The sequence below is a fragment of the Equus quagga genome, chromosome 7 (genome assembly GCF_021613505.1).
Source record: "Equus quagga isolate Etosha38 chromosome 7, UCLA_HA_Equagga_1.0, whole genome shotgun sequence".
In the NCBI taxonomy this organism is placed as follows: Eukaryota; Metazoa; Chordata; class Mammalia; order Perissodactyla; family Equidae; genus Equus; species Equus quagga.
This window is the reverse complement of record NC_060273.1, coordinates 45489383-45514074: the sequence shown is the minus strand read 5'-3', so window position 1 is coordinate 45514074 and position 24692 is coordinate 45489383. Positions and strand designations below refer to the sequence as shown.

Here is a 24692-nt window from a genome sequence, read left to right as displayed (position 1 = left end):
ACTTGATTTTGATAAGTTAAGAATGCATGTTGAAATTTCTTGAATATTCATTAAACTAAGAGAAAAGCAGTGTATAGCTTCAAAACTAACAGATGACTAGAATGGAATGGAAAAAAGTCACCTGACCCAAAGGCGAGAAAAAAGAGAAGAAAGAACACAGGACAGTCAGGACAAATTGCACAGAAGGAGGTGGATATAAAGGCACTGGTACCAGTGATGGCAGTAAATGTCATGGACTAAGAGTCTCATCAAAAGACTAAAAATGTTAGACCACACTGAAAATTATATGTTTACAAAGGACAAATAAAACACGTAGAATATAGGAAATTTGAAAATAAATGAGTAGAAGAAGTTATGTCATGCAACCCCTAACCCAAAGAAAACTGATATAGCTATACTAACATCAGGGGCGAAAAGTTTCAAGACAGAAATTATTTCTGGAAATAAAAGTGGGCAATTCATAAAGATAAAAGGATAATGTTACCAAGAAGATATAACAATTAAAAATTTGTATGCTCCCATTAATGTGGCCTCCAAATGGTAAAGTAGCTTATTTTTTTAAAGGATGGCAAAAACTGATAAAACCGCAAGAGGAAGTAGAAAAATCCACAATCATTGGGAGCTATTTAAACAAATTTCTATCAAATTAATAAAACAAGAAGACAACAAAATCAAGATATAAAAGATTTGAATAACAAATTAACAAATTTAACATAATGGACATATTCAAGAATTGCCAATTATATGTCCTTTTCAAGCACATGTGCGGTACTTAGAAAAAATTGACCACATCCTAGGCCATAAAGCCAGCCTCAACAAATTTCAAAGGGTTGAAATCTTTCAGAAGATATTTTCTGACCACAATAAAATAAGCAAGGAATCTATAATATTCCATAACCAGAATATCCCCTAATGTTTGGAAATTAAGCAACATGCTTTAAAATAACCCTTAGGTCAAAGAGGAAGTCATAATGAAAGTTAGAAAATATTTGGAATGGAATGATAATAAACTCATAAAATACCAAAATTTGTGGGGTACAGCTAAAGCTATGCTTAGAGGGAAATTTATAGCCATAAATGCAGAGAATTAAAAAAAGAAAGGTTGAAAATCAGTGATTAAGTGTTCACCTAAAGAATCTGGAAGAGCCTTAGTTGAATCAAGGCGTTGGTTGCTTCACTGCACTGTGGGGCAGTCACATGCTGTCTTTGTATACCTTTTATGTATGTTTGAGGTTAGACAGTTCCTGGGGGAGCCCCCAGAGAACAATGTGGAAGTCTCATCCTGACAGGCAAGCACTTCCTGGCCTCTGTCTCTTCAGTCTCCACTTGGTCGTGAATGGATATGAAAGCTCCGACGTAGGAGAGCTGAGGGTGTAAGAAAAGACCCTCTAGGACATATCGTGATTTCGGATGTGCATACAAATGTTTGGATGTAGAATCATGGGAGTATGGCTTCTGAGCGCCTAAACCCATGACAGTGAAGAAACAACTGTATAGGGTCATGAGGTTCAGAGGGAACTGGCCGCACGACCTCTAAGAATGGGAGTGCATGGTGTTCCCTGGGCTGAGAACAGGCAATAGGGGATGACCGTGGCACGGCTGCTCTGTGCCTGGGAGTCGAGGACGTATACACAGGAGGGAGGAGGCGGAGGGAGTGCTGGCGAATATCTCTGTAATTACATTTGGTTCCTCCTAACATGTGTCAACATTCTTCAGAAAGCACAGATCGGGCCTTCCCTACCACTTCCTCTATAACCCAGGGCCTGCTTTCTCAAATAACCTCGCTGGGTTATCCATTTATGAATTACCTTTGCAAGTATTTAGTCTCAGCCAGTTCTGCTCACCCAACTCCACTTCCTCCCTCCACTCCTAATACGCACACTCACACACACCCACTCCAAGCTCCACTTCCGCGTTATCAGTGACTAACTGTACTATAAAAACAGAGTCAGAACAGATTCCAGTGGAGAACGAGATGAGCAATCCTGCGCATCCCACCGCCACCTCCCACCCCTGTGCCCGCGGGGAAGAGCCCTGCCTGTGCCCTCTCCCCAGCACGGTCTGCACCTTGGCGCCTCCTCACCGGGCAGGGTGCCAGCAGGAGTCTTCTGCTCTGCCTTCAACCTCCCTCCTCCAGTGCCTGCTGATATCAAAGAAAGCCAGAGAGAATGGACTTGTCTTTAAAAGAGGAATTCTGATTATAAGCGGGGTTCCCAAATTTAGCAAATAAACATACAGGACTCTCAGTTAAATTTGAATTTCACAGCAACAACAAATAATTTTTTTTGTATAATAAATATTTATTTATAAATAAATAATTCATAAGTATACCAGAAAGTTATTTGTTGTTTCTCTGGAATTCACATTTCACCCAGCATCTAGTATTTTTTCTGGAAACCCTCATTATAGGAGAGGAGGCTGTGATCAGGCAGGAGGAGGAGTCTCGAGAACTAAAGGTTCACTTGGGAACTGCTGGCTAAGTTGTGTCGCCTGGACGGCCGGCTTCCCGGGAGCCGGGGTGAGTTCGGTCCTTCGGGTGCCTCTTGCCCTTCCCAGGGTCCTGCCTGGAGCAGCCGTGGCTCCGTGCCCGCCGTGGCCCCCACACCTCTTGGCCTTGCGACCGCAGTGCATCCTCCCTCCTGCCCACGTCCAGGCTGGGGCTGAGGGGCAGCCCAGTCCGGGTAACAAACAGACGAGGCATGATGTGCAGACATAGACAGTGACTTTAATAAGTTACAAAATCTAGGAGCCAACTTTCACTACACAGAAAACAAATGCACTGATTGCTGTGATCGGAGGATAAAATGTGAGTTCAGCACCGTGATGATGCCTGTGGTGGCTGCCTGTCACACAGGAGCACACAGTCATAACACTTCATCTGAGAAAGGCTTCGCTATTGAGCACCATTTATATACCCCAAATAAACAAATAAACCAAAACTCTTAAGATACAAATGAAAGGCTTATATGTGAAATTCCATGGGTTTTCCAAAAGGAGAAGAGCAGAAAGCCAGGTCCCAAACTCTAGCACACGTCTCCCTGTGAACACGAAGTGACTCTCAGGCCCCTTGGCTGATTTTCTGGAGCCGCAGACAGAGAGGCCCTCGGAGTCACAAAACCTCAGCTAGAAGACCTCCACAGCCCCCCCGGCTGTTGGAGCCCCTCAGACACGGACACTAGCTCTGGAAGCTCAGGACTATTGCTAAGCTGGCTCTCCCACGGGTCCCCAGCTCCATGGAGATTTGCAGTTTCTCAGAGCCTGGCGAACACGGCAATCCTTGGACAGAGGCCTCTGAGACCATTTACTCCTACAGGACTCTGCGGACACATGGCCCAGGGCGCTGAGTATGATATATGGGGCCATGGCCACACTGCCTGCATTTCCCAGAGGGCGTCTCTCCCTCCAGCAGAAGACAGGTCCCCGTGGGAATGTCCCACCTGGGGCCTCTCCCTGAAGGCTTCCAGCCCCCAAGACATGCAGCCCTTCTCTGCTGGGATCTGAGAACAGTGCGTTCCCATCCTATGGCCCCCAGGCTGCGTAAACCAAGTAATACTCTCTGGTTCGGGTTAGTCACCCCTAACTTCCTCTACACTCTAGGCCAGACCCAAGCAAAACTGCCCAGTCCTTCAGCCCGTGGGTCACGCCAGCTGCCGTGGGTTCACCAGAGGAGGGAGAGTGCGGGGTCCGTGTCCTCATCATGGAGAGACAGGACTGCAGAAGAGCTTTGTACCACGTCCTGTTAAAGAGGAAGTGACACTGGGGGAGATGGTCAAAAATGCCTTGTCCAGTGTGGTTCTTAGGAGCCAGCACCGGGACAGGTGTGAGCATGTGTGGGACATGGAGGCAGAGTGGGAAGGCAGGCTGCGTCCGCCGTGGAGGGGGCGGCTCGCTATCAGCCGGTTGGAAGGTTAAGCATCATCCCAGGGATTGTTCTCACTGTCTCCTGCACCCTTACTTGTCCCTTAGACCACACACAGAGACACAGCCACACACGCACAGACTCAGACACACTTAGCACCTCAAAAGTCCGTAGAAAGTAGGCATCATGGTATTATCCTGAGCCTCAGTATTGTCATCCATATAGAGGGTAATTAAACAAGAGAGAGATCTCTCAGATCTAGTACTGGCAAGGATACAAAGGCTCCAGAACTTTCCTGGACATGAAAAGCTTAAGAATTAGGTGTCAGGCTAGGCCCAGCTAAGGAGCTATTGTGCCCCTGGGTCTTGTAATTTGGGGAAGTTTAAGCCGCACATTCAGGGAGAAGTACCATTAGCCACTGTCCTCCCACCCACCCCACTCCCTTCCTATTTCACATCTCGCTCACAAAGCACCATTCTGCCGAAAGTAGTTGTTCAAGTTTGGAAAAAGCAAAAGATAAAGCAGGCTGCCCGCTCCCACCCCACACCTCCCCTCGGAGGCCAAGTCTTGCACAGCCCTGCTGGGTTCTGGAAGGAAGAGGGGGTGGGGCTGAGGGGGCACCACAGGGCTAGACAGGGAAAGCCCATCCCCCACAAGTGAAGCTGGTCTTTAGGAGGAGCAAACTCAGCCCACAAGGCCTCATCTCAGAACCCTCGGATGTGGCCACCCTGGTGGCAGCACCCCTACCCCTCCAGGAGGGAGGTTCAGGGCCTGGACCACTCAGTGGACTGTCCAGGACAGCACATCCTTCCAGTGCACCTGGGGAGGGAGAGAGAACTCTGGGGAGCTAGTGCTGAGGCCAGGCTGGCTCAAAGCAGCAAGCAAGGCCAGGCTTAGAGGAGAAGAGAGAGGCCGGGGGAGCCCCGGAGAGCTCCCTGCTGTCTTCTGGCACAGGAAATGTGGCCCACTGGGCAGATCTAGCCTCAAGTCCCAGGTGGAGGATTCTCAGTACTTTCCCAGGAAGAAAGAGACGCTTCACGGCTCCAACTCGGCTGAGAGATTCAAACGCAGCGCGTGAGCACCAACTAGGTCAGGCGGCTTTCCCTAAGTCCTTAATGTGCAAGACTGCATCAAGCCGAGACTGGCAGCTCTAGGCTCGGATAGACCCCAACCACCTTGAAACATTCTGAGTTGACCTTTAAGGATTGAGAATTTTCACACAAAAATCTAGACTTCTTCTGGAAAAGCACACCATCTGGCAGCAGGCGCCAGCTCTCACAGAGGCGGCAGTGGCTGGAGCCGACCATCAGCTCCAGCAGGGCGTGGCTCTCCCGTTGGTCACGGTCCCAGCCGGCCACCACGTTCATCCTCGCCACCCGCCTGGGCCTTGAAGGCACTGGAGTTCACGGCCTCCACTTCATTGTGCTCATCTTAGTGACTAGTCAGTTAGTAAATAAATCACTGTTTCTCTTAAGAGTCCCCATGGGGTTTGTGCCTCAGTTTGGAGACCGGTAGGAAAGGTCCTGAGTCTCCAGAAGGGTTGTCACCACCAAGGAAAGGAAGATTCCCAATCACGGCCCAGAAGCTCAGGGCGAACATTTTCTCTCTCTGCCTTGCCCTCCTGCCCCCCGCCCCCCCCGACTGACAGAGGCTGTGGAACCTCTGTATTCCTCTCCACCCCACACCCAACCCCAGTGCAGGACTTAGAACATTCCAGGGCTGGGAAACACGTGTGCTAACCTAGTGCCACATGCTCACAACCACATATGTATTTTTTTATGTCATTCTCCCTCTTTGTTTCCTTTTGGAATCAGGAATTTTTACTTCATCTCCATGACACAGGATTTGCCATCCCATGGAATATCTCTATAAGCAAGAAAAAAAATGCTATTGACGCTATCTTTCCATTTTATTAGAACTTTCCAAGCACCTCCTTCTTCCTCATCTCATCAATGAGCTCTTGGATTCTTCGGTTTCTGGTCTTTTCATACGGGCTTGGGCGTCGGGGGATTAGATTGGGTGGCAGAACTTCATCCTCCAGGCCGTGGATTTGGTAGGGCACATCGACGGCATTGGTTTCGGGGTGATCCTCGGTGGCATTGGTGCTGGAGGCATTGAGAGGCACCTCCAGGGGCGTGGCTGGGGGAGGCTGCACCTCCATGACTAGCGTGGGCACTGGGAGGGTGGGCATGAGCTCTTCAATGTCATTGTGCTTCCCGGGTGGGGCTTCTGCCCTGTTGTCCACGTTGGTGAGGTTGTTGTGTAGGTTGCAGGACTTGCAGCACAGCTTGTTGTAGCCTGGGATGGAGCAATAGCGAGACAAGACTTCCATCCTACAGAACATTGACTTGTCGCCTTGGCAGCGGCCCTCTGAAAGAGAAAAGTGGGACAAATAACCAAAGGACAAGATGGGGGCTTTGCTCCCCTACGGGGAACAGCTTGCTGGAGGAGGCATTTGAAAGAGCCCAGAGACAGCATAGAGGCAAGCGAGCTCAGGTGGAAAGTCTGTGTGGTTTCAGTGTCAGAGCAGCCCTGGAGGGGGGCAGCATCAGGGACCCCTGCCCTGGAGTGCCACCATACACGCTGTGAGCCCTGCTCCCTCCTCCAAGCGGCCCCAGCCGAGTCCAGATGCTTCCATATCTCTCAAAGTTTGAGACAGAATGAGGCCTGTCTGGTTTTATTTTTTTTTATTATTATTTTTTGAGGAGATTAGCCCTGAGCTAACATCTGTTGCCAGTCTTCCTATTGTTTTTTCCCCTGAAGCCCCCCAGTACATAGTTGTATACCTAATTGTAAGTCTTTCTAGTTGTGTTGTGTGGGATGACGCCTCAGTGTGGCCTGACAAGCGGAGCATAGGTCTGCGTCCAGGATCTGGCCTGGCGAACCCTGGGCCGCTGAAGCGGAGCACGTGAACTTAACCACTCAGCCATGGGGCCAGCCCCTTGAGGCCTGTCTGTTTTTAGGGAGTGATTCCAAGCTCATCTTAAAGAATGGGATTTCATCAGATCTTCACATTGGACATCCCAGTGGTAACCCCAATGAAATTTTGTGGCAGAGCTGACTCTACAATAATCTATAAGCAGTAACTATAACAAAACTAAACCTAAAAGAACCAATTCCTAAAACTCAACAGAGCAGAGAGATCTCATCAAGATGGCGGTATAAGCAGACTCTGAACTCATCTCCTCCCACAATCACAACCAGGTTACAACTATTTTTGGAAAAATTACCCTGGAGAGAAAACTGAAAACTGGATAAAAAGAACCCCCACAACAAGGGACAGTCCTGACTAAGGCGGAAGAGGCAGAAATTCCTGCTGGAGAGGAAAAACGCCACCTTTGGGAGCAGCGGAGCTTCTCAGCTGGCCATGTGGGAGCCACCCTAAGGTAAGCAGCCCTCCCTGGAGGAGTGAGGTCCAGAGTGGGGGCAACAATACTCCTACAAGCATCCTTCAGACGCAGCCCAACTGAGACGAGGGTCTTACTATCTGGCTTCACTGGCTTTCAACTGCAGTTATTAACCCAGAAAAGCTATCGGCCAGCCGAAGGCCAAAAAGACCCAGGTCTTAAAGGGCCCACGCACAAACTTACTCATTGCAGCAACCTAAAATCACCAGAGAGAAGGCTGACTGTCCTTTGGTGAAACAAGACTCATCTAGTGGGCTCTGGGGGCATCTTGGTGAGAGAAGGGACCTCTCCGGAGATTGAGACACCTGTGGGGGCCATTGAGGTGCATCCCTTGGGCTGTTAGCCCAGGGGCCTGCCACACCCACTAGAGCACAGATTTGATCCAGTTCAGCCAGGGCAGGCAACCCGCCCTAGGGACTGGCCCCACCTAACAGCAAGCCCTCAGGCTACTTTTTAGCCTGCATTGACTGGGTGCCTTGATCCTCTACAGGCAGGCAAGGGTGTCTGCCTCTGTGGGGAAGGACCTGTGTAACGACCAGGTGAACTGTGAGGGGCATTGGTGAAGAGGCCTCTGCAGTGCAGCATTGGGGTACACTCCAGGGGGTTGAGAAGTCTGCACGACCAGGACTGTGTTGATGGTGTGTGCAGTCCTGTGGGGAGTGAGGCTCATCAGCGGCAGAAGACCTGTGCTTCACAAATAGCCATAAAAAGGATCAGCCCCACCTTCTAAAGCCTGAAACAATTGAGTTCTCCCTGCTTAGGGCCAGCCCCACTCAGCTGTACTCCTAAGAGAACTGACAACAGCCTTGTAGGCCTGAGGCCTATCACAACTGTAAGCCCCTGAGCCTAGCAACCAGCTACACTAGGTACCAACCCAATTAAGAGGAAAACTGCAATAGGAGTGTGCTGATAGACTTAGTAGCCAATGGTGCTGAGGTTCCCCAAACAGGATTTAGAAACAGCTGGCCAGGGAAGGAAAGACTAGACTCCCTGGGTACCTGCAGTGGGAGCAACCCTGCCACAGCAAAAGGACACAAGTAGCCCACAAAGGGGTCACTCCTGGGTCTTCTGGACTGGTGACGAGAGGGAAGCACATTGCTGGGCCTCATAAGGCATCTCATACATAGGGCCACTTCTCCAAGATCAGGAGACATAGCCGACTCAACTAATACATAGAAATAAGCACAGAGAAGAGGCATAATGAGGAGACAAAGGAATACTTTCTAAGCAAGGGAACAGGACAAAACCCCAGAAAAAGGACTAAATGAAACAGAAACAAATGACCTACTCGACAAAGAGTTCAAACAAAATATCCTGAGGATGCTCAGAGATATGGGGAGAAGAATGGATGAACACAGTGAGCACATCAGCAAAGAACCAGAAGATACAAAAAAACCCAATCAGAAATGAAGAATACAATACCAGAAATGAGAAATTCACTAGAGGGACTCAATAGCAGAGTAGAGGATGCAGAAGAACGGATCAGCGAGCTAGATGAAAGATTAGAGGAAATCACCCAAGCAGAACAGAAAAAAAGAATTAGACAGAATGAGAACAGTGTAAGGGAACTCTGGGACAATATCAAGCAATGCTAACATTCAGATTATAGGGGTCCCAGAAGGAGAAGAGAGAGACAAAGGGGCAGAAAATGTATATGAAGAAATAATAGATGAAAATTTTCTTAACCTGAGGAAGGAAACAGACATCCAAGTTCAGGAAGCACAGAGAGCTCCAAACAAGATAAGCCCAAAGAGGCCCACACCAAGACATATTATCATTAAAATGTCGAAAATCAAAGATAAAGAGAGAATCCTAAAGGCAGCAAGAGAAAGGCCACAAGTGACATATAAAGGGAAGCCCATCAGGCTGTCAGTGGACTTCTCAGCCGAGACCCTACAGGCGAGAAGAGAATGGCACGACATATTTAAAGTGCTAAAGGGAAAAAACCTACAGCCAAACACTCTATCCATCAAGGTCGTCATTCAGAATGGAAGGAGAGAGAAAGAGCTTCCCAGACAAGCAAAACTTAAAGGAGTTTATCACCAAGAAACCAGTTCTGCAAGAAATGCTGAAGGGACTTATTTAAGTGGGAAAGCAATGACCACAAATAGAGATTTAAAAAAAAGTTATTATCAACAAAACAAAACAACAACAAAAAACCCAGGCAATAAAATCACTCGTAAAGGTAAAAATATAGTAAAGCTGGCAGATTAACTACTGTGAAGATAATATGAAGGTTAAAAGACAAATGTACTAAAAATCGCCTATTTTGATGATAAGAGGGTAATGGATAGACACACACTAAACAAGAGACTATATATGATTTGAAAAACATAAAATGTGGGAGGAGGGGAGTGAAAAAGTAGATCTTTTAGAAAGAGGTCAAGCTAAAGACTCTATCTACTCAATATAGACTGTTATATGCATAGTATATTAAATAGGATCCTCATGGTAATCACAAATCAGAAACATATAATAAGCAAGCAAGAAAGTAAGACAAAAGAAATCAAACATACTACTAAAGACACCCATCAAACCACAAGGGAAGAGAGCAAGAGAACAAGACAGGAACAGAGAAGAACTACTACAACACTCAGGGGAAAAAAAGGTAACAAAATGGCAATAAATACATATTCATCAATAGCTACTTTAAACATCAATGGACTAAATGCTCCAATCAAATGCCAAAGGGTGGCCAACTGGATAAAAAAAACAAGACCCATGTATATGCTGCATACAAGAGACACACTTCAGACCTAAAGACACTTCAAATCTGAAAGTGAAAGGATGGAAAAAGATATTCCATGCAAATGGCAAAGAAAAGAAAGTGGGGGTAGCAATACTTTCGTCAGACAAAATAGACTTTAAAACAAAAACTGTAACAAGAGACAAAGGGGGCAGTACATAATGATAAAGGGAACAATCCACCAAGAAAATATAACACATGTAAATATCTACACACCCAACACAGGAGCATCTAAATATATAAAGCAATTATTAACAGATATAAAAGGAGAAATAGACAGTAACACAATAATAGTAGGGGACTTTAACACTCCACTGACACCAATGGATAGATCATCCAGAGGATCAATAAGGAAACACTGGCCTTAAAGGACACGTTAGACCAGATGGACTTAGTAGATATATACAGAACACTCCATCCAAAAACCACAGAATACACATTCTTTTCAAATGCACACGGAACATTCTCCAGGATTGATCACATATTAGGACATAAAACAAGTCTCAATAAATTTAAGAAGATCGAAATAATACCATGCGTCTTTTCTGACCACAAAGGTATGAAACTAGAAATCAACTACAGGAAGAAAACCAGAAAAGCCACAAAAATGTGGAGATTAAACAAAATGCTACTGAACAACAATTGGGTCAATGAAGAAATCAAAGGAGAAATCAAAAAATTCCTGGTGATAAATGAAAATGATAATACGACATGCCAAAATCTGTGGGACACAGCAAAAGTGGTTCTAAGAGGGAAGTTTATAGCAATTCAGGCCTACCTCAACAAATAAGAAAAATCCCAGATAAGCAATCTAAAAGCGCATCTAAAGGTACTGGAAAAAGAACAACAAACAAAGCCCAAAATCAGCAGAAGGAAGGAAATAATAAAAATCAGAGCAGAAATAAATGAAATAGAGACTAAAAACACAATAGAAAAAATTAATGAAACCAACAGCTGGTTCTTTGAAAAGATAAACAAAATTGACAAACCCTTAGCTAGACTCACCAAGAAAAAAAGACAGAAGGGTCAAATAAATAAAATTGGAAATGAAAGAGGAGAGATTACAACAGACACCTCAGAAATACAAAAGATAATAAGAGAATACTATGAAAAGCTATACGCCAACAAATTGGATGACCTAGAAGAAATGGATAAATTCTTAGAAACATACAACCTTCCAAAACTGGACCAAGAAGAAGTAGAAAACTTGAATAGACTGATCACCAGTAAGGAGATTGGAACAGCAATCAAAAACCTCCCAAAAAATCAAAGTCCAGGACCAGATGGCTTCCCTGGTGAATTCTACCAAACATTCAAAGAAGGCTTAATACCTATCCTTCTCAAACTCTTCCAAAACATTGAAGAGGAGGGGAGGCTTCCTAACTCCTTCTACAAAGTCAACATTATCCTGATACCAAAACCAGACAAGGACAACACAAAAAAAGAAAATTACAGGCCAATATCACTGATGAACATTGATGCAAAAATCCTCAACAAATACTAGCAAATCGAATACAACAATACATTAAAAAGATCATACATCATGATCAAGTGGGTTTCATTCCAGGGATGCAGGGATGGTTCAACATCTGCAAATCAATCAACGTGATACACCACATTAACAAAATGAAGAATAAAAATCACATGATCATCTCAATAGATGCAGAGAAAGCATCTGGCAAGATACAGCATCCATTTATGATAAAAACTCTAAATAAAATGGGTATAGAAGGAAAATACCTCAACATAATAAAGGCCATATATGACAAACCCACAGCAAATATCATTCTCAACAGAGAAAACCTGAAAGCTATCTCTGTAAGAACAGGAACCAGACAAGGATGCCCACTGTCACCACTCTTATTTAACATAGTATTGGAAGTCCTAGCCAGAGCAATCAGGCAAGAAAAAGAAATAAAAGGGATCCACATTGGAAAAGAAGTGAAACTGTCACTCTTTACAGATGACACGATTTTATATCTACAAAACCCTAAAGAATCCACTAAAAAACTTTTAGAAATAATAAAGGAACACAGTCAAGTAGCAGTATACAATATACAAAATCAATGTACCAAAATCAGTTGTGTTTCTATACACTAACAACGAAGTAGCAGAAAGAGAAATTAAGAATACAATCCCATTTACAATTGCAACAAAAGAATAAAATACCTAGGAAAAAACTTGACCAAAGAGGTGAAAGATCTGTACACTGAAAACTGTAAAACATTGTTGAAAGAAATCAAGGAAGACACAAAGAAATGGAAAGATATTCCATGCTCTTGGATTGGAAGGATTAACATTGTTAAAATGTCCATACTTCCTAAAGCAATCTATAGATTCAATGCAATCCCTATCAAAGTTCCAATTACATTTTTCACAGAAATAGAACAAAGAATCCTAAAATTTATATGGAACAACCAAAGACCCTGAATAGCCAAAGGATTCCTGAGAAAAAAGAACAAAGCTGGATATATCACACTCCCTGATTTCAGAATATACTACAAAGCCATAGTAACCAAAACAGCATGGTACTGTCACAAAAACAGACACACAGATCAATGGAACAGAATCAAGAGCCCAGAAATAAACCCACACATTTATGGACAGCTAATATTCGACAAGGGAGCCAAAAGCTTACGATGGAGAAAGGAGAGTCTCTTCAATAAATGGTGTTGGGATAACTGGACAGCCACATGCAAAAGAATGAAAGTAGACCACTCCCTTACACCATGCACAAAAATCAACTCAAAATGGATTAAAGACTTGAATGTACGACCCAAAACCATGAAACTTCTAGAAGAAAACATAGGCAGTATGCTCTATGACATCGGTCTGAGCAGCATGTTTTCAAGTACCAAGTCTGACCGGGCAAGGGAAACAAAAGAAAAAATGAACAAATGGGACTACATCAAACTAAAAAGCTTCTGCACAGCAAAGGAAACCATCAACAAAACGAAAAGACAACCTAACAATTGGGAGAAGATATTTGCAAACCATATATCAGATAAGGGGTTAATATCCAAAATATATAAAGAACTCATGCAGCTCAACAACAAAAAAACCAACAACCCAATTAAAAAATGGGCAAAAGATCTGAACAGAGATTTCTCCAAAGAAGATATACGGATGGCCAACAGGCACATGAAAAGATGCTCAACATCATTAGCTATCAGGGAAACGCAAATCAAAACTACAATGAGGTATCACCTCACTCCGGTCAGAATGGCTATAATTAGCAAGACAGGAAACAACAAGTGTTGGAGAGGGTGTGGAGAGAAGGGAACCCTTGTTCACTGCTGGTGGGAGTGCAAACTGGTGCAGCCCCTATGGAAAGCAGTATGGAGTATCCTCAGAAAATTAAGGATAGATTACCATATAATCCAGCTATCCCACTACTGGGTATTTATCCAAAGAACTTGAAAATGCAAAGGCATAAAGATACTTGCACCCCTGTGTTCATTGCAGCATTATTCACAATAGCTAAGGTGCCCATCAAGGGACAAATGGATAAAGAAGATGTGGTATATATACACAATGGAATACTACTCAGCCATAAGAAATGATGAAATCCGGCCACTTGCGACAACATGGATGGACCTTGAGGGTATTGTGCTGAGTGAAATAAGTCAGAGAGAAAAAGTCAAATACTGTATGATCTCACTCATAAGTAGAAGATAAAAACAACAGCAGACGAAACAACAACAACAACAACGACAGACAAACACACACACAGCAATGGAGACTGGATTGGTGGTTACCATGGGGGAAGGGGGAGGGCAAAAGGGGTGATGAGGCTCACATGTGAGGGGATGGACTATAATTAGTTTTTGGGTGGTGAACATGATGTAATCCACACAGAATTCGAAATATATTATAATGTACATCCGAAAGTTATATAATGTTATAATCCAATGTTACTGCAATTAAAATAAATAAATAAATAAATAAATAAATAAAATAAAATAAAACTCAACAGAGCAGATCCCAGAGCCTCACCCGCTCCTCCACTCTGTTCCCGCCTCACCCAAACTCCCAGATGGTCTCTGTTTCTGAAAAGTACTTAAAGGGAATTTAAAGGTCACCCCAACTTGTGGGGCTGGCCTGGTGGTGTAGTGGTTAAGTTCACACACTCTGCTTTGGTGGCCCAGGGTCCGCAGGTTCAGATCCTGGGTGCAGACCTATGCACCGCTCATCAAGCCATGCTGTGGCAGTGTCCCACATACAAAATAGAGGAATACGGGCACGGATGTTAGCTCAGGGCCAATCTTCCTCAGCAAAAAAACAAAACCAAACCAAACAAAAAGGTCACCCCAACTTGTCTGGGCTTTCTTCCACTTGCCTCAACTTACCAGACAGCCTCACGTTCTGCCACTGCTCCATCCATCTACGGCCCTACCACATTGAGCTTCTTGTCATTTTCCAAACAAACTGCTTTGTAACTTGATGCCTTCACACAGGTTAGTCCTCCTGCCCAGCACATCCTCCCCTCCTCTTCCAGCCCAAGAAACCGCTCATCCACGGTCTAGCTCACACAGAGAGCCCTGATTCTCTTTCCACGTGTCTGTCTCCTGGCTGAGCTGCAACTCCACCTGCAGTTATTAATTCCACCACCCAGTTCCTCTCACTCTTTCTCTCCCTTCTCTGTCTTCCCAAATTCCCATCCCTCGTCCCTTTCTACCACCATCTCATTCCACACACAAGACAAAACTGAGATGACTTACAAAAATTCATTCAATATGAAAGCGTAAGTCACATAACAACATAGAGGATATTTGATCCATTATACATTCCTCATCACGGGCCTCAGTGGGCCCGCCCCTGCCTGCTGTGTTTCTCGTTCAGCCGCTCTGCTCTGCACGGTGAGGGTGTCAGTCCTTCCCCACACAGACTTCTCTCCCCTCTCTCCTCCCCGACCTCATCTCCTCCTGACAGGAAGGACGGGGGCGGCGGGAGGGAGGCGGGAGGATAGGTGAAGGGGCAGCCATGGCACAGGAATCACATCTGTGGCAGTCACTCTATGCACCCTCTGCATTCACGTCTGAAGCCAGGAGCAGACAAGCAGCCCTCCCACTCAGGGCCAGTGGGTCTGATGTCCACCCACTGCGTGGCCACAGCTCCAGCCTGTACTGTCCCCTACAGCCTGGCGACCTCTTAGATGGACACCAACCCCAAGCTCCCTCAGCTTCAGACTCTCTATACCACTGTCTACGAGACACCCCCTCAACCCCATGGTCCCAAAGGTGCCTGAGAGTCCACACGTCCAGCCCAAGCCCGTGGCCTTTGCTGACACCATCCACCTCAGAAATGGCCTTTCAGGTGCACAAGCCACACCCCGGGTGTCCCCTCTCCAGTCATCTCCAAGCCCGTCAGTATTTCCTCCTAGACGCTCTGGGATACAGCCCCGTTCCCCTCTCTGCCATCTCCAGCGGGTCCAGCTGCCCTGCCTCTTGGCTGCACCGTGGTAAGAGCCTCCTTTCTGCCTGCCTATCTCCATTCTTCCTCCTCGTCCTCTAGCTATCTGGGTCCAGTCAGAATGTTGTTTTTCAACTAAAGATGTGACCACTTCACCATTCTGATTGAAGCCCCTGCAATGCCTCTTGTTGTTTTCAGGGTAAGGATTTGTCCCCTTCATCTCTCCAGCCTCACTCAGGCCTCAGACCCTCTGCTCTGCACTTTGCTGCCTCTGGTCACAGGGCCTTTGCACATACTGTGCCTCCCCTCTCCCTCCACCTGCTCTCCTCTCATCTGCGAGGCTCAGCTAAAACGCATCTTCTTCAGGCAAGCATTGCCTGGCCTCCCTGAGGAGGCTGAATCCCACTGGGATGTGGCCTCACGGTGCCACAGGGTCTCCCCGTCCCAGCACTTCACTTCAGTTGGCAAGTTCACATTTAATTGTCAGATAAGATGACTAATGCTTGACTTTTTTTATTACCCTGAAAGTTCCAAAGGGCAAAGCCCCAAGCTGTATTTGGATGTCCCTCCATCCCCAGAGCCTAGAACAGGGAAGCAAAGGATGCATAAATGTATAGATGTGACAACTGAGGAAGCTCAGAGCCGGGAAATTACGGACTTTACCACAGCAACGCTGCGGGCAAGAAGAGCACAGGGAGGCACGGGCACCAGAGCGGACCAGCGGTGGAGCTGAGCTTCCACGTGACTGAAAGGAGGAGGAAATGTGCCGGCCACAGGACCCAGAATGCAATGCGAAGAGATAAACCAGAGGAGCTGCTCAAGAAAAGCCCTGGTCTGCCCAGCCTGGAGACCTGGGGCAGGCTGACATGCAGGGGGCAAGCACCTGTGTTGGGGGCCGACCGGGAACCCAACTGGGAGAGCCCGAGATGCACTCTCAGGTGTGACCTGGGGGACCCCTTTCCCCGGAGAGAATCTTACACAGATGCCCAATATATGAGACATACGGAAGCAGAGTGGTCCTGTCTGGGTGCCTAGGGGGGATGTGGCAGAGAGGCCCATCACTCCCTCTCCCTCCCATTTCCCCTCCCCCCTGCTCCCTTCCCCCACCCCTGTCCCCTCCCCACCTGCTATCTTCCCCTCCCCTTGTCCCCTCCCCACCTGCTCTCTTCCCTCCTCCCTGGCCCTCCCCACTTTCCAGCAGGCACTGGGGTGAGCAGTGTGAAAACCACTGATCATAGCCCTCAGGGAGACACCAGGGGGCTTTGACAAGAGAAGACAGCAGCATCTCCCACAGGCTTTGACCATCAGCTGGGGTGGAGAGGGGTGGAGGCACAGGCCTCGACTAGGATGGGACCTGGTCTGGTGGTGCTGCTGGGAGTGGGGCCACCCCTGCCACAGAGCAGCACCTTCTCCTGTCCCTGGTGCCTTTTCCTTCACACAAATGACAAGCGTGGTGTTACACCTCGCCCTCACGTGTCCCCCACTGGGCTGGGGCCTGAGCCGCAGGCATCACGACGGCCCCTCAGCTGGTTCTGGGCGTAAGGTTCTACTGGAGCAGCCGAGCCCCTCATTTATGACCCACAGCTGCCTTCCTGCTGCAGTGGCAGAGTCGAGTAGTTGGAGTGTCCCCAGAGCCCAGGTCAGAGCTTGACACACAAAGCACTTGGCAATGTCGCTGGGTAAAGGGACGAACGGGGACCCATCTCCCTGCCACAGGTGGGCAACAGCTGGGTGCCGGGCTCCCTTTCTCCAGGGCACCTCCCTTCCACCTGGCACACAGAGCTGACCTCTGTGTCTGATTTCCTTTGAACAGTGGGCTGCACTGCTTTAGGCTTTTAAAAATTAAAATAAGTCAATGAATGAATAAATCATTGAGAAAGCCACTGACCAAGATATTAGCATTGGTTATGCTGATATCAGCCTAGAAAAGTTTCAAAATAATCATTACCAATTGCTCTTAAAAAGATGCCAAAGGCTGTGTATTTTTAAGCAGCATCACTGAGCAGAGAGCCCTCTGAGGGAAGGGAGATGCAGAGTCCACCACGAAAGGGCCGGGCCGCTGTCCTGAGCCCCGCCGGGCCACAGCGCTCCGGGCTGGCAACTGCGGCTTTATAACCCTGGATCTTCAGCTGCCCCCAGCAGCAATTAACTGGCAAGGCCTGCTGCCTTCCAGGGAACGACAGGCCGGGAGAGTGAGCCCACTTCTCATAGATCGAATTCATTTGCATGCTGGTCCCACAGTCTCGGCGACACCTTAATACACCTGTGTTGTCATCAGCTTAGAAGCTTCCTCCTTCAAATTAACTCCTTTTTAACTTAAAACTTGTTTAGAAGAAAACATTATACTACCTCCGCTCATGGGAAGCGAGTGCAGTGAACACGGGTGACCCTAAACATCAATACACGGAAAAGTTCTAAGTCCTCTGAAGTTAATTTTTTAAGTCGAATTTTAATTCCTCAGATTCTGGGGAGATACTCCGGTCTGCAAAGCTCTGAGCTGGAGAGAACGAGCAGATGCGAGCGAGATGCCAAACTCAGGCCAAGCGAGACTCTCTCCCGAGGCGTCACAACAGATGGGGGTGGGGGGAGGGGCTGCACAGTGGGACGCGCACACACCACCCAGGTGACACCACCCACGTCTCCCACGCTTTTGGAAGAGGCCTGGACAGAGACAACTTCATTCTCTTCTCTCGTTTCTCAATCAAGCCTCACGCAGCACTTCACCATTCAAAAGGTCGTGCGACAAGTTAAAGAAGCGGGTGGCCCCCTCGGCTGTCTCAGGCACACAGCACCCTGGGCTGTGGTCGCCTGCCTGCAGCTCGGGCCGGGAGCCTGTCAGGGCACTGCCCCCGTCTGTCCGGAGGGAGACTGAGTGAGTGCAGTCCTGTCGGCAGCGGGCAGGCCTCCTCGCCTCTCTCGAGCTGGCATTCCTTTCAACGAGCAGCGCACTGGGCAGGCTGAACACAACCACGGCCACTGTGGCCCCCACCCCACAGGCTGGCACCTGGAGCCTGGCCCTGTGTGCGCGCCGAAGCCCATCTCCTTGATGCTGGGTAGCCCCACGTCATCCTTTCTCATGATCTCCCTCCTCCCTGGCATGGCACACCTTCACAGAAAGGGAGGAGAGAGATGCCCAGTGACAGGACATGGCAGTGGCCCCAGACAAGGAGGGCCCTGTTGGACCCTGACCTGCTCTCTGGTCCTTGTCAGCAAGGTGAAGGAACACACAGGCCCTGTGGCTTCTGAGGGCAGCCCTCGGGGCACACGGGCAGGCACGGCTGAGCACACACGTGAACACCACAGGCCGGGTGCCAAGAGGCAGCACCACCTTGCTCTTCTCTCCACCCAGACTCTCCTGGGGCTGGAACACCCCCACCTGGCCAAATGGGCACCCGCCCTCCCAGAACAGGTGGGCTGAGGCTGAGAGCTGGCTCAGGAGCCAGCGCAGCCGCCCTCAGGGTGCTGTGACCTGGGCCAGCACTGTCGCAGCTACTGGCCCCAGATTCCTACTCCACAGGCTCTGGTCCCAAAGATGGGAGAAACCCACCTGGGCCCTTTTCCTACTGTGATGCTCCATCTATGAGGGGAGAACCCAGGCATGAGGTGCTCATTTAGCGCCAAGAATTCAAAACCCAAAATCACGGAGGTGGAGTGTCTGCACGGGCTGCTGTCACATTTTGAAGAATGCTCTGGCAGGGGGCACACGCCTCAGTGCCGAGGGGCCCTAATAGCCGCGCTGCGCAGGGGGGAGGGGGAGAGTAAAGTCATTTGAGTCAGAAACCGAGGATCTACTGCGACAGAAGGGCACCCGCAGCTCCCCAGCGCCGTGAGCCCGAGGAAGAGAAGGAGCAGCAGCGGGCCAGGCCGGCGCAGCGTTACCGCACTTTATTGAGTTTATTTGTGGGATGCATGACAGAAAGTCTTTCCATTGTTAGTAAGAATAAAAGGTCATTTTCACAGTCACTTTGGCACACACTGTCATAAAAAACCGGGAAAGCAACAACAATGGAACCTACATAATACGTCATTGAATACATACAAAACACTGACAAAATATCCCTGATAAACCAAAGTGCGGACAGACAGAGCGCCCGGCCCAGGGCGCACCCGCGGCCACGCGTGCCGCTGTGGCACCCGGGCAAGTGGAGTTAACAGTCGTGAGAGCTAGTCTGCGGTTCACACCAGCGAGTATTTACACAACGGGCACGGTGTGGGCAGCGGGCTGCTACAGGGGCGCGGCCGGGCGCTCGCGGCCACACGGCCTGGGGGTGGGTCCCCTCTTGCCACTGGCGGGGTGTCTGGACCCCAGGCCTTCCCCTTGGCAAAAGCGGCGGCCTGACAGCCTCCCACAGCCGCCGTTGCCGGCCCCTCCCTGGACAACGCGCCCTCTGAAGCTGGAGCTAGCAGCCAATTCTGTGACCTTTCAACTTTAAGGCATTTTCTACATAGTTTTGTCTAAGCAAAAAAGCAATAAAAATTGAGGTAATTCTGTAGTTTTTCACACTGTAGGTGGCCGCATCCACCTCAGCCTCTCACTCTCTCACCCCTGTGGATGGGGACGTGCACACGATGAGAAAAGGCCATTGGAGCTAATGGTCAGAGAATGGAAGGGGCGGTGTGTCCCCATGTCCCGCTGGAGGGACACGTCCCCTGCCTCCTCCATTTGACCTGAACCCCCAAGGGGACCGGGCATGGGGGCCAAGGGCTGTGTATGTTGGACACGAAGGCCACAGGAAGCAGGCCACAGCCGCACGAGTCAGGAGGACACACTCAGCACAGGGGCAGCAGCAGCAGCAACAGCAGAGGTGGCCGGCAGCCCCGACACCCCGCCGGACACTCGGGCCGGCCGCACGGCCAGAGCCACTCTGGCCTGGCCCGCTGGTGGGCAGCATTTGAAGGGGGAGGAGCCGGCCTCGCCCTTGACTCCCAACCTCAGCTTTAGCCTGGAGGGATGTGGCCCCCCGTGGTCACCAAGTGGTCACATTTGCACTCTGGCCTCTGGCCCCTCCAGCACCACGACAGATCTTTGCCCCTTTACAAGCCATCACCAACCAGGTCTAGCCCCCTGACAAGAGGCCAGAGCCCTGGGCCATGCCTCGTGAGGCTGGCCCTCCCGCCAGGCGGCCAGGCGGCTCCGAGGGAGATAGCCGGGCACAGAGGCCCCGAGAAAACGGATCCCGCCAAGAGAGCCCTCAGGAAGTCAGGGGAACTTCCCATAGAAAGAGAGGAGAGGAGCCCAGGGCAGGCTCCACAAGGCGCAGGGCATGCACAGGAGGGCAGAGGCAGAGTTATAAACCGGCCGGTTACTTGACGAGGTCTTCTGGATCGGTGAGTCGGGGTCCGGTCGGGACAGCCACTGAACCACATAGCTCTTCTTGGAGGGGTCGGAGACGTTCCCTGGAGAAAAGAGACAGGAGGCTTCGGTTGCCCGGGTGCCAGGCGAGGGCTCCTGCCCACCCCAGGCAAGGGGGCTTCACAGCCTCCCCGTGTCCTGGGGGGCCACAAGAGGACCCCGACTCCCCAAACTCCTGGGCGAGGCATTCAAGGCCTCCCTCAGGACAGATGGGTCCCAACCGCCCTGTCCAGGCCCTCCTCCTGCCTCGCCCCTGCCCCACACCTTCTGGGTCCGGCTACACAGAGCATCCACAGCTACTACCCCAACTCGGGCCCTGCCACGCCTCCTTATCTTTGCCTCGCTCCTCAGTGCCCCCACCCTGCCCTGCTCCTGGGACACAAGAACAAGCGAATCCCAGCTCTCCCCACTCCAGCTGGGGCGGGCACACCCTCCCCCACTGAGCTCCCTCCTCTGTAGACAGGACCTGTGGAGGGGTCTACATCTTGAGCTTCTGTGGGGACCAAAAGTGGGATGCATGTTGAGCACTTGGCAAAGCGTCTGCATGCAGAAGGGTTCGGGGTGCTCTCCTTAAAGGACGCTAGGCACCCCCTACTCACACAGGCGCCCCCTGCTCACACAAGCACCCGCTCCTTGCATGGGCATGGGTGCCCCATCTGGCTGGGCACCACTGTGCAGTCACTGTGAGTCTGGTTCCTGTCTCCCAGACCAACAGGGAGTGCCAGGAAGGCAGGGATGGGCTGAGTCTGCTCCATCCTTCACCAGGGCCGGGCCGGAGACGAGCCTGGCAAACGTTCCTTCCACTTCCTACGAGGGAGAGGTCCCAGCCTTGGCCGGGTGGGCTCATTGCCAAGTCCAGCCCGTTGTGGGAAGAGCTGCGTTTGCCTGGACCTGCCTTCCTCACCCCGGGCCTTTATATGCTGGCAGCTGGGGACCGGCGCAACAGAGGGCTTACGGGGACAGGGGCCGAGCCTGCAGATCCTTGCCGTCTCAGGCCGCGGCTCCCGGCAGACCCCGAAGCTGTCGTCCACGGTTCGGCAGAGCACCGGCCGCTCCTGGGTGCCGTTGCCACAGGTGACGGAGCACTGCAGGCAGAGTCACCAGTCAGGGCCACATTAGGCTGGGCCTGGAAGAGCTGCCCAGGCGTGTGACCCCAGAACAAGTGGGAGGTGGTGAGGCGCAGCAGGTAGAGTGGGCTGGAGGCCTGGCCCCTCTTGCCCCAGCCTCGGTGGCCACCTCAGTCTCCTGGCACATGCCATCTCTCTGAGTTAGTGTGAGCTGGAGAGACAAATGCGCAGGGCCCAGCCTAGGGCCTGGCGCTTCTGGGATCTCAGCGAGTGCCCTCTGCTCTGGCTGGAGGAGGCCCAGGCCCAAGGAGGCCTGCCGAGCACTGGGGCCACTGGGAGAGCCCGGCCATGTCCACGAAGCTTTGGTAGACACCACCCCCTTGCAGCTGGACAGGAGGCTCCATGGCACCGGTCCCTCCCCGGCCCCTCTACCTTACCACACGGGATAGGTCATGCCCAGATGCCCGCTCGGCCCAGCCCTGCCCCAGGAGAATTCTCAAGTCCTCGCCGTGTGTGCGAGAAGGGCTGACTCAGCAGACCCAGGAAAGGCCTGTTTTCAGGACCAGCCCTCGGGCAGCTCCTGGGAACCAAGTTCAAGGAACATTCCATCTGGTAGAGTGTCGTGCCCACTTAAGGTGTGAGTTGCTGCAACAACAGTGTGACTTATGGGGAACTGAGCCCCTGCTTTCCCTTGGAGGGTCAGGGGCGCCAGTGACCAATGCCCGTCACATGGGGCTGTCTGCCCACGTGACTGAACCCCAGTGGAAACTCTGGACGCCCAGGCATGGGGGGCTTCCCTGGTGGGCAGTACTTCATGTGTGTTGTCACCCATTATTGCTGGGAGCTCTAAGCACGTCCCTGGTGACTCCACCGGGAAGGGACACCTGGAAGCCCGTGCCTGGTCTCCTCTGGACTCCACCCGCATACTTTCCCCTTTGCTGATTCTACTCATGTTGCCACTGTGATAGACCGTACCTGTGAGCAGAGCTGCTGAGTCCTGTGAGCCCTTCTAGCAAATCATTGAGCCTGAGGCTGGCCCTGGGGACCTGGCCCAGGTCTATGAGCTGGATGTCAGTGCTCACATCGGCTCAGCTCAGCCCCCAAAACTGCCCCTCCAGCCCCTGAGACCATGCACACTACTCTTTCCAGCCCACATCTAAGCCCTCCCTTGCTCATGTCCCCTCCCACAAGTGTGGCCGGCCTTCCAGACCACACCCCCACCTTCTGAGATGAGAGCCCCAGCCTCTTTGGATCCCGGAGCCAGGCTACCCTCAGTCTCCTGGGATTCCAGACCCCTGTAGCACACAGCAGCCTCTGCCCTTTGCAATGAAGACAGACATTCCACTGCATTTCTCAACAGAGCACTGGACCACCAGTGCCCTGAGATCCACAGGATGGAGCCCAGGGCAGGAGCTGTGTCCAGGACAAGGGGGAATGCTCGGGCTACCCCATTGCCACCCAAGCTTCGTTTGGGGGCCAAGGACACGGGGAGGGGAGCTGGGGGACAGCTTACCTGGGACCAGGGCCCAGCCCGCCACTGGCCGGGGCAGAGCTCACGGTTGCAGGCGCGGCGGCCCTCAGGCCGGGCGTCGTTGCAGTGCTTGCTGTGCACGGCACGGGTGGCGTTGTTGTGCAGAGGCTGAACGCAGCGCACGGAGCGTGCCTGCATGCCGGTCCGCCCGCAGCTCTGACTGCACGGCTCCCACTCGCCCACCACCCACCTGCCAGGCAGAGTGGTACGTGGTCAGTGCCCTGGAGAGCCAGCCTGCTGTGGCCCAGGGGACAAAGAGAGGCAGCCTGCCTCCAGGCGCACCTGTCCCCACTCTCACAAGGCACCCTGTAGGTTGCTGTGACCCTGCCCGAGGTCCCACAGGTGACGAACCCCGCACATGTCCACTGCTCAGAGACCCCGGGGAGTGGCCCTGGAGGGCCCAGGCCTGAGGGGCTTTGCTGGCCTCTGTCCTTTCCCAGCTTTCCGCCTCACCCTCTGCCCTCAGCTTCTGCTTAAACCGTGAGACAGCAGTGCGGACTCCGTCAGCGCCCAGCCCCACACACCCACCTCCCTACTCGCCAGCCATCTGCCCTGCTCAAGGCCCTACCAGAGGGACCAGCGATGCAGCCCTGCCAAACCCTGGGACTGGAGGGTTGGGCCACGCCACTGCAATGGGCCGTGTGGGGCAGCAACTACAGGACCTGCCCCTCGGAGCCTCAGTGTCCACACCTGAGCACTACCCTTATCATTGCTAAGAGGCATGTCGCCGTTCCAGGTCAGCAGGGCTGAAGTGGGGCCGCAGCATCTCAGACTCCACGGAATGTGGTGAGTGAGAGAGAACCCTGTAACATCTCAGGGCACATGAGGCCCAGCGCCATTCGTGGCCACACCCGCCTCCCCCCACAGGAGCGGGGGCCTGTGCTCTCCTCCTGTAGGACCTGGCCACGAGGCACTCACACGGGCTGGGAGCACGCCTGGGGGTTGCAGGCCCGGCGGATGGCTTTGGGCTTCAGGAGGGTGTCGCAGAAGTCTCGGTGCACCATCTTGTGGTCCAGCCTCCGGCGGCAGCCGTACTTGGTAAACTGGGACCCTGAACGAGGCGGGGCAGGCGGAGGGGCGGTCACGGGGTGGCGTGGCCCCCCAGGGGTGCGGAGGGCAGTTCCACATGCAGCCTCAGCCCTCCCTGCCCTTCTGAGGGGGTGGGGAGCAGGGCGCCCAAGCCAGGCCTTGCAGATATCCAGCTTGGTGTCCACCCAGCACTCCAGGCTAAGTGTGGGCAAGAGGGCAGGCACCTTCTCCCCTCGGCAGCTTCTCCCCGGGCCCTGGGCTGGCCTCCTGGGGCAGGAGGAAAGGTTC

The 24692-nt window shown here is 51.1% G+C and overlaps 1 protein-coding gene across 1 annotated transcript in view; it reads right to left on the bottom strand.

Moving 5' to 3' along the window:
* Positions 1 to 2705: 2705 nt before the first annotated feature.
* ADAMTS2 (ADAM metallopeptidase with thrombospondin type 1 motif 2) overlaps positions 2706 to 24692 on the bottom strand; it is a 215476-nt gene continuing 193489 nt past the window's right edge. Inside the window, exons 18-22 of the mRNA XM_046667680.1 lie at positions 24294 to 24426; positions 23358 to 23565; positions 21733 to 21862; positions 20732 to 20821; positions 2706 to 6229 (exon numbers count right to left, since the gene is read on the bottom strand). Of these exons, the coding sequence (XP_046523636.1) occupies positions 5772 to 6229; positions 20732 to 20821; positions 21733 to 21862; positions 23358 to 23565; positions 24294 to 24426 (1019 nt within the window). The 3' untranslated portion in view covers positions 2706 to 5771. The remainder of the gene's footprint in view (positions 6230 to 20731; positions 20822 to 21732; positions 21863 to 23357; positions 23566 to 24293; positions 24427 to 24692) is intronic.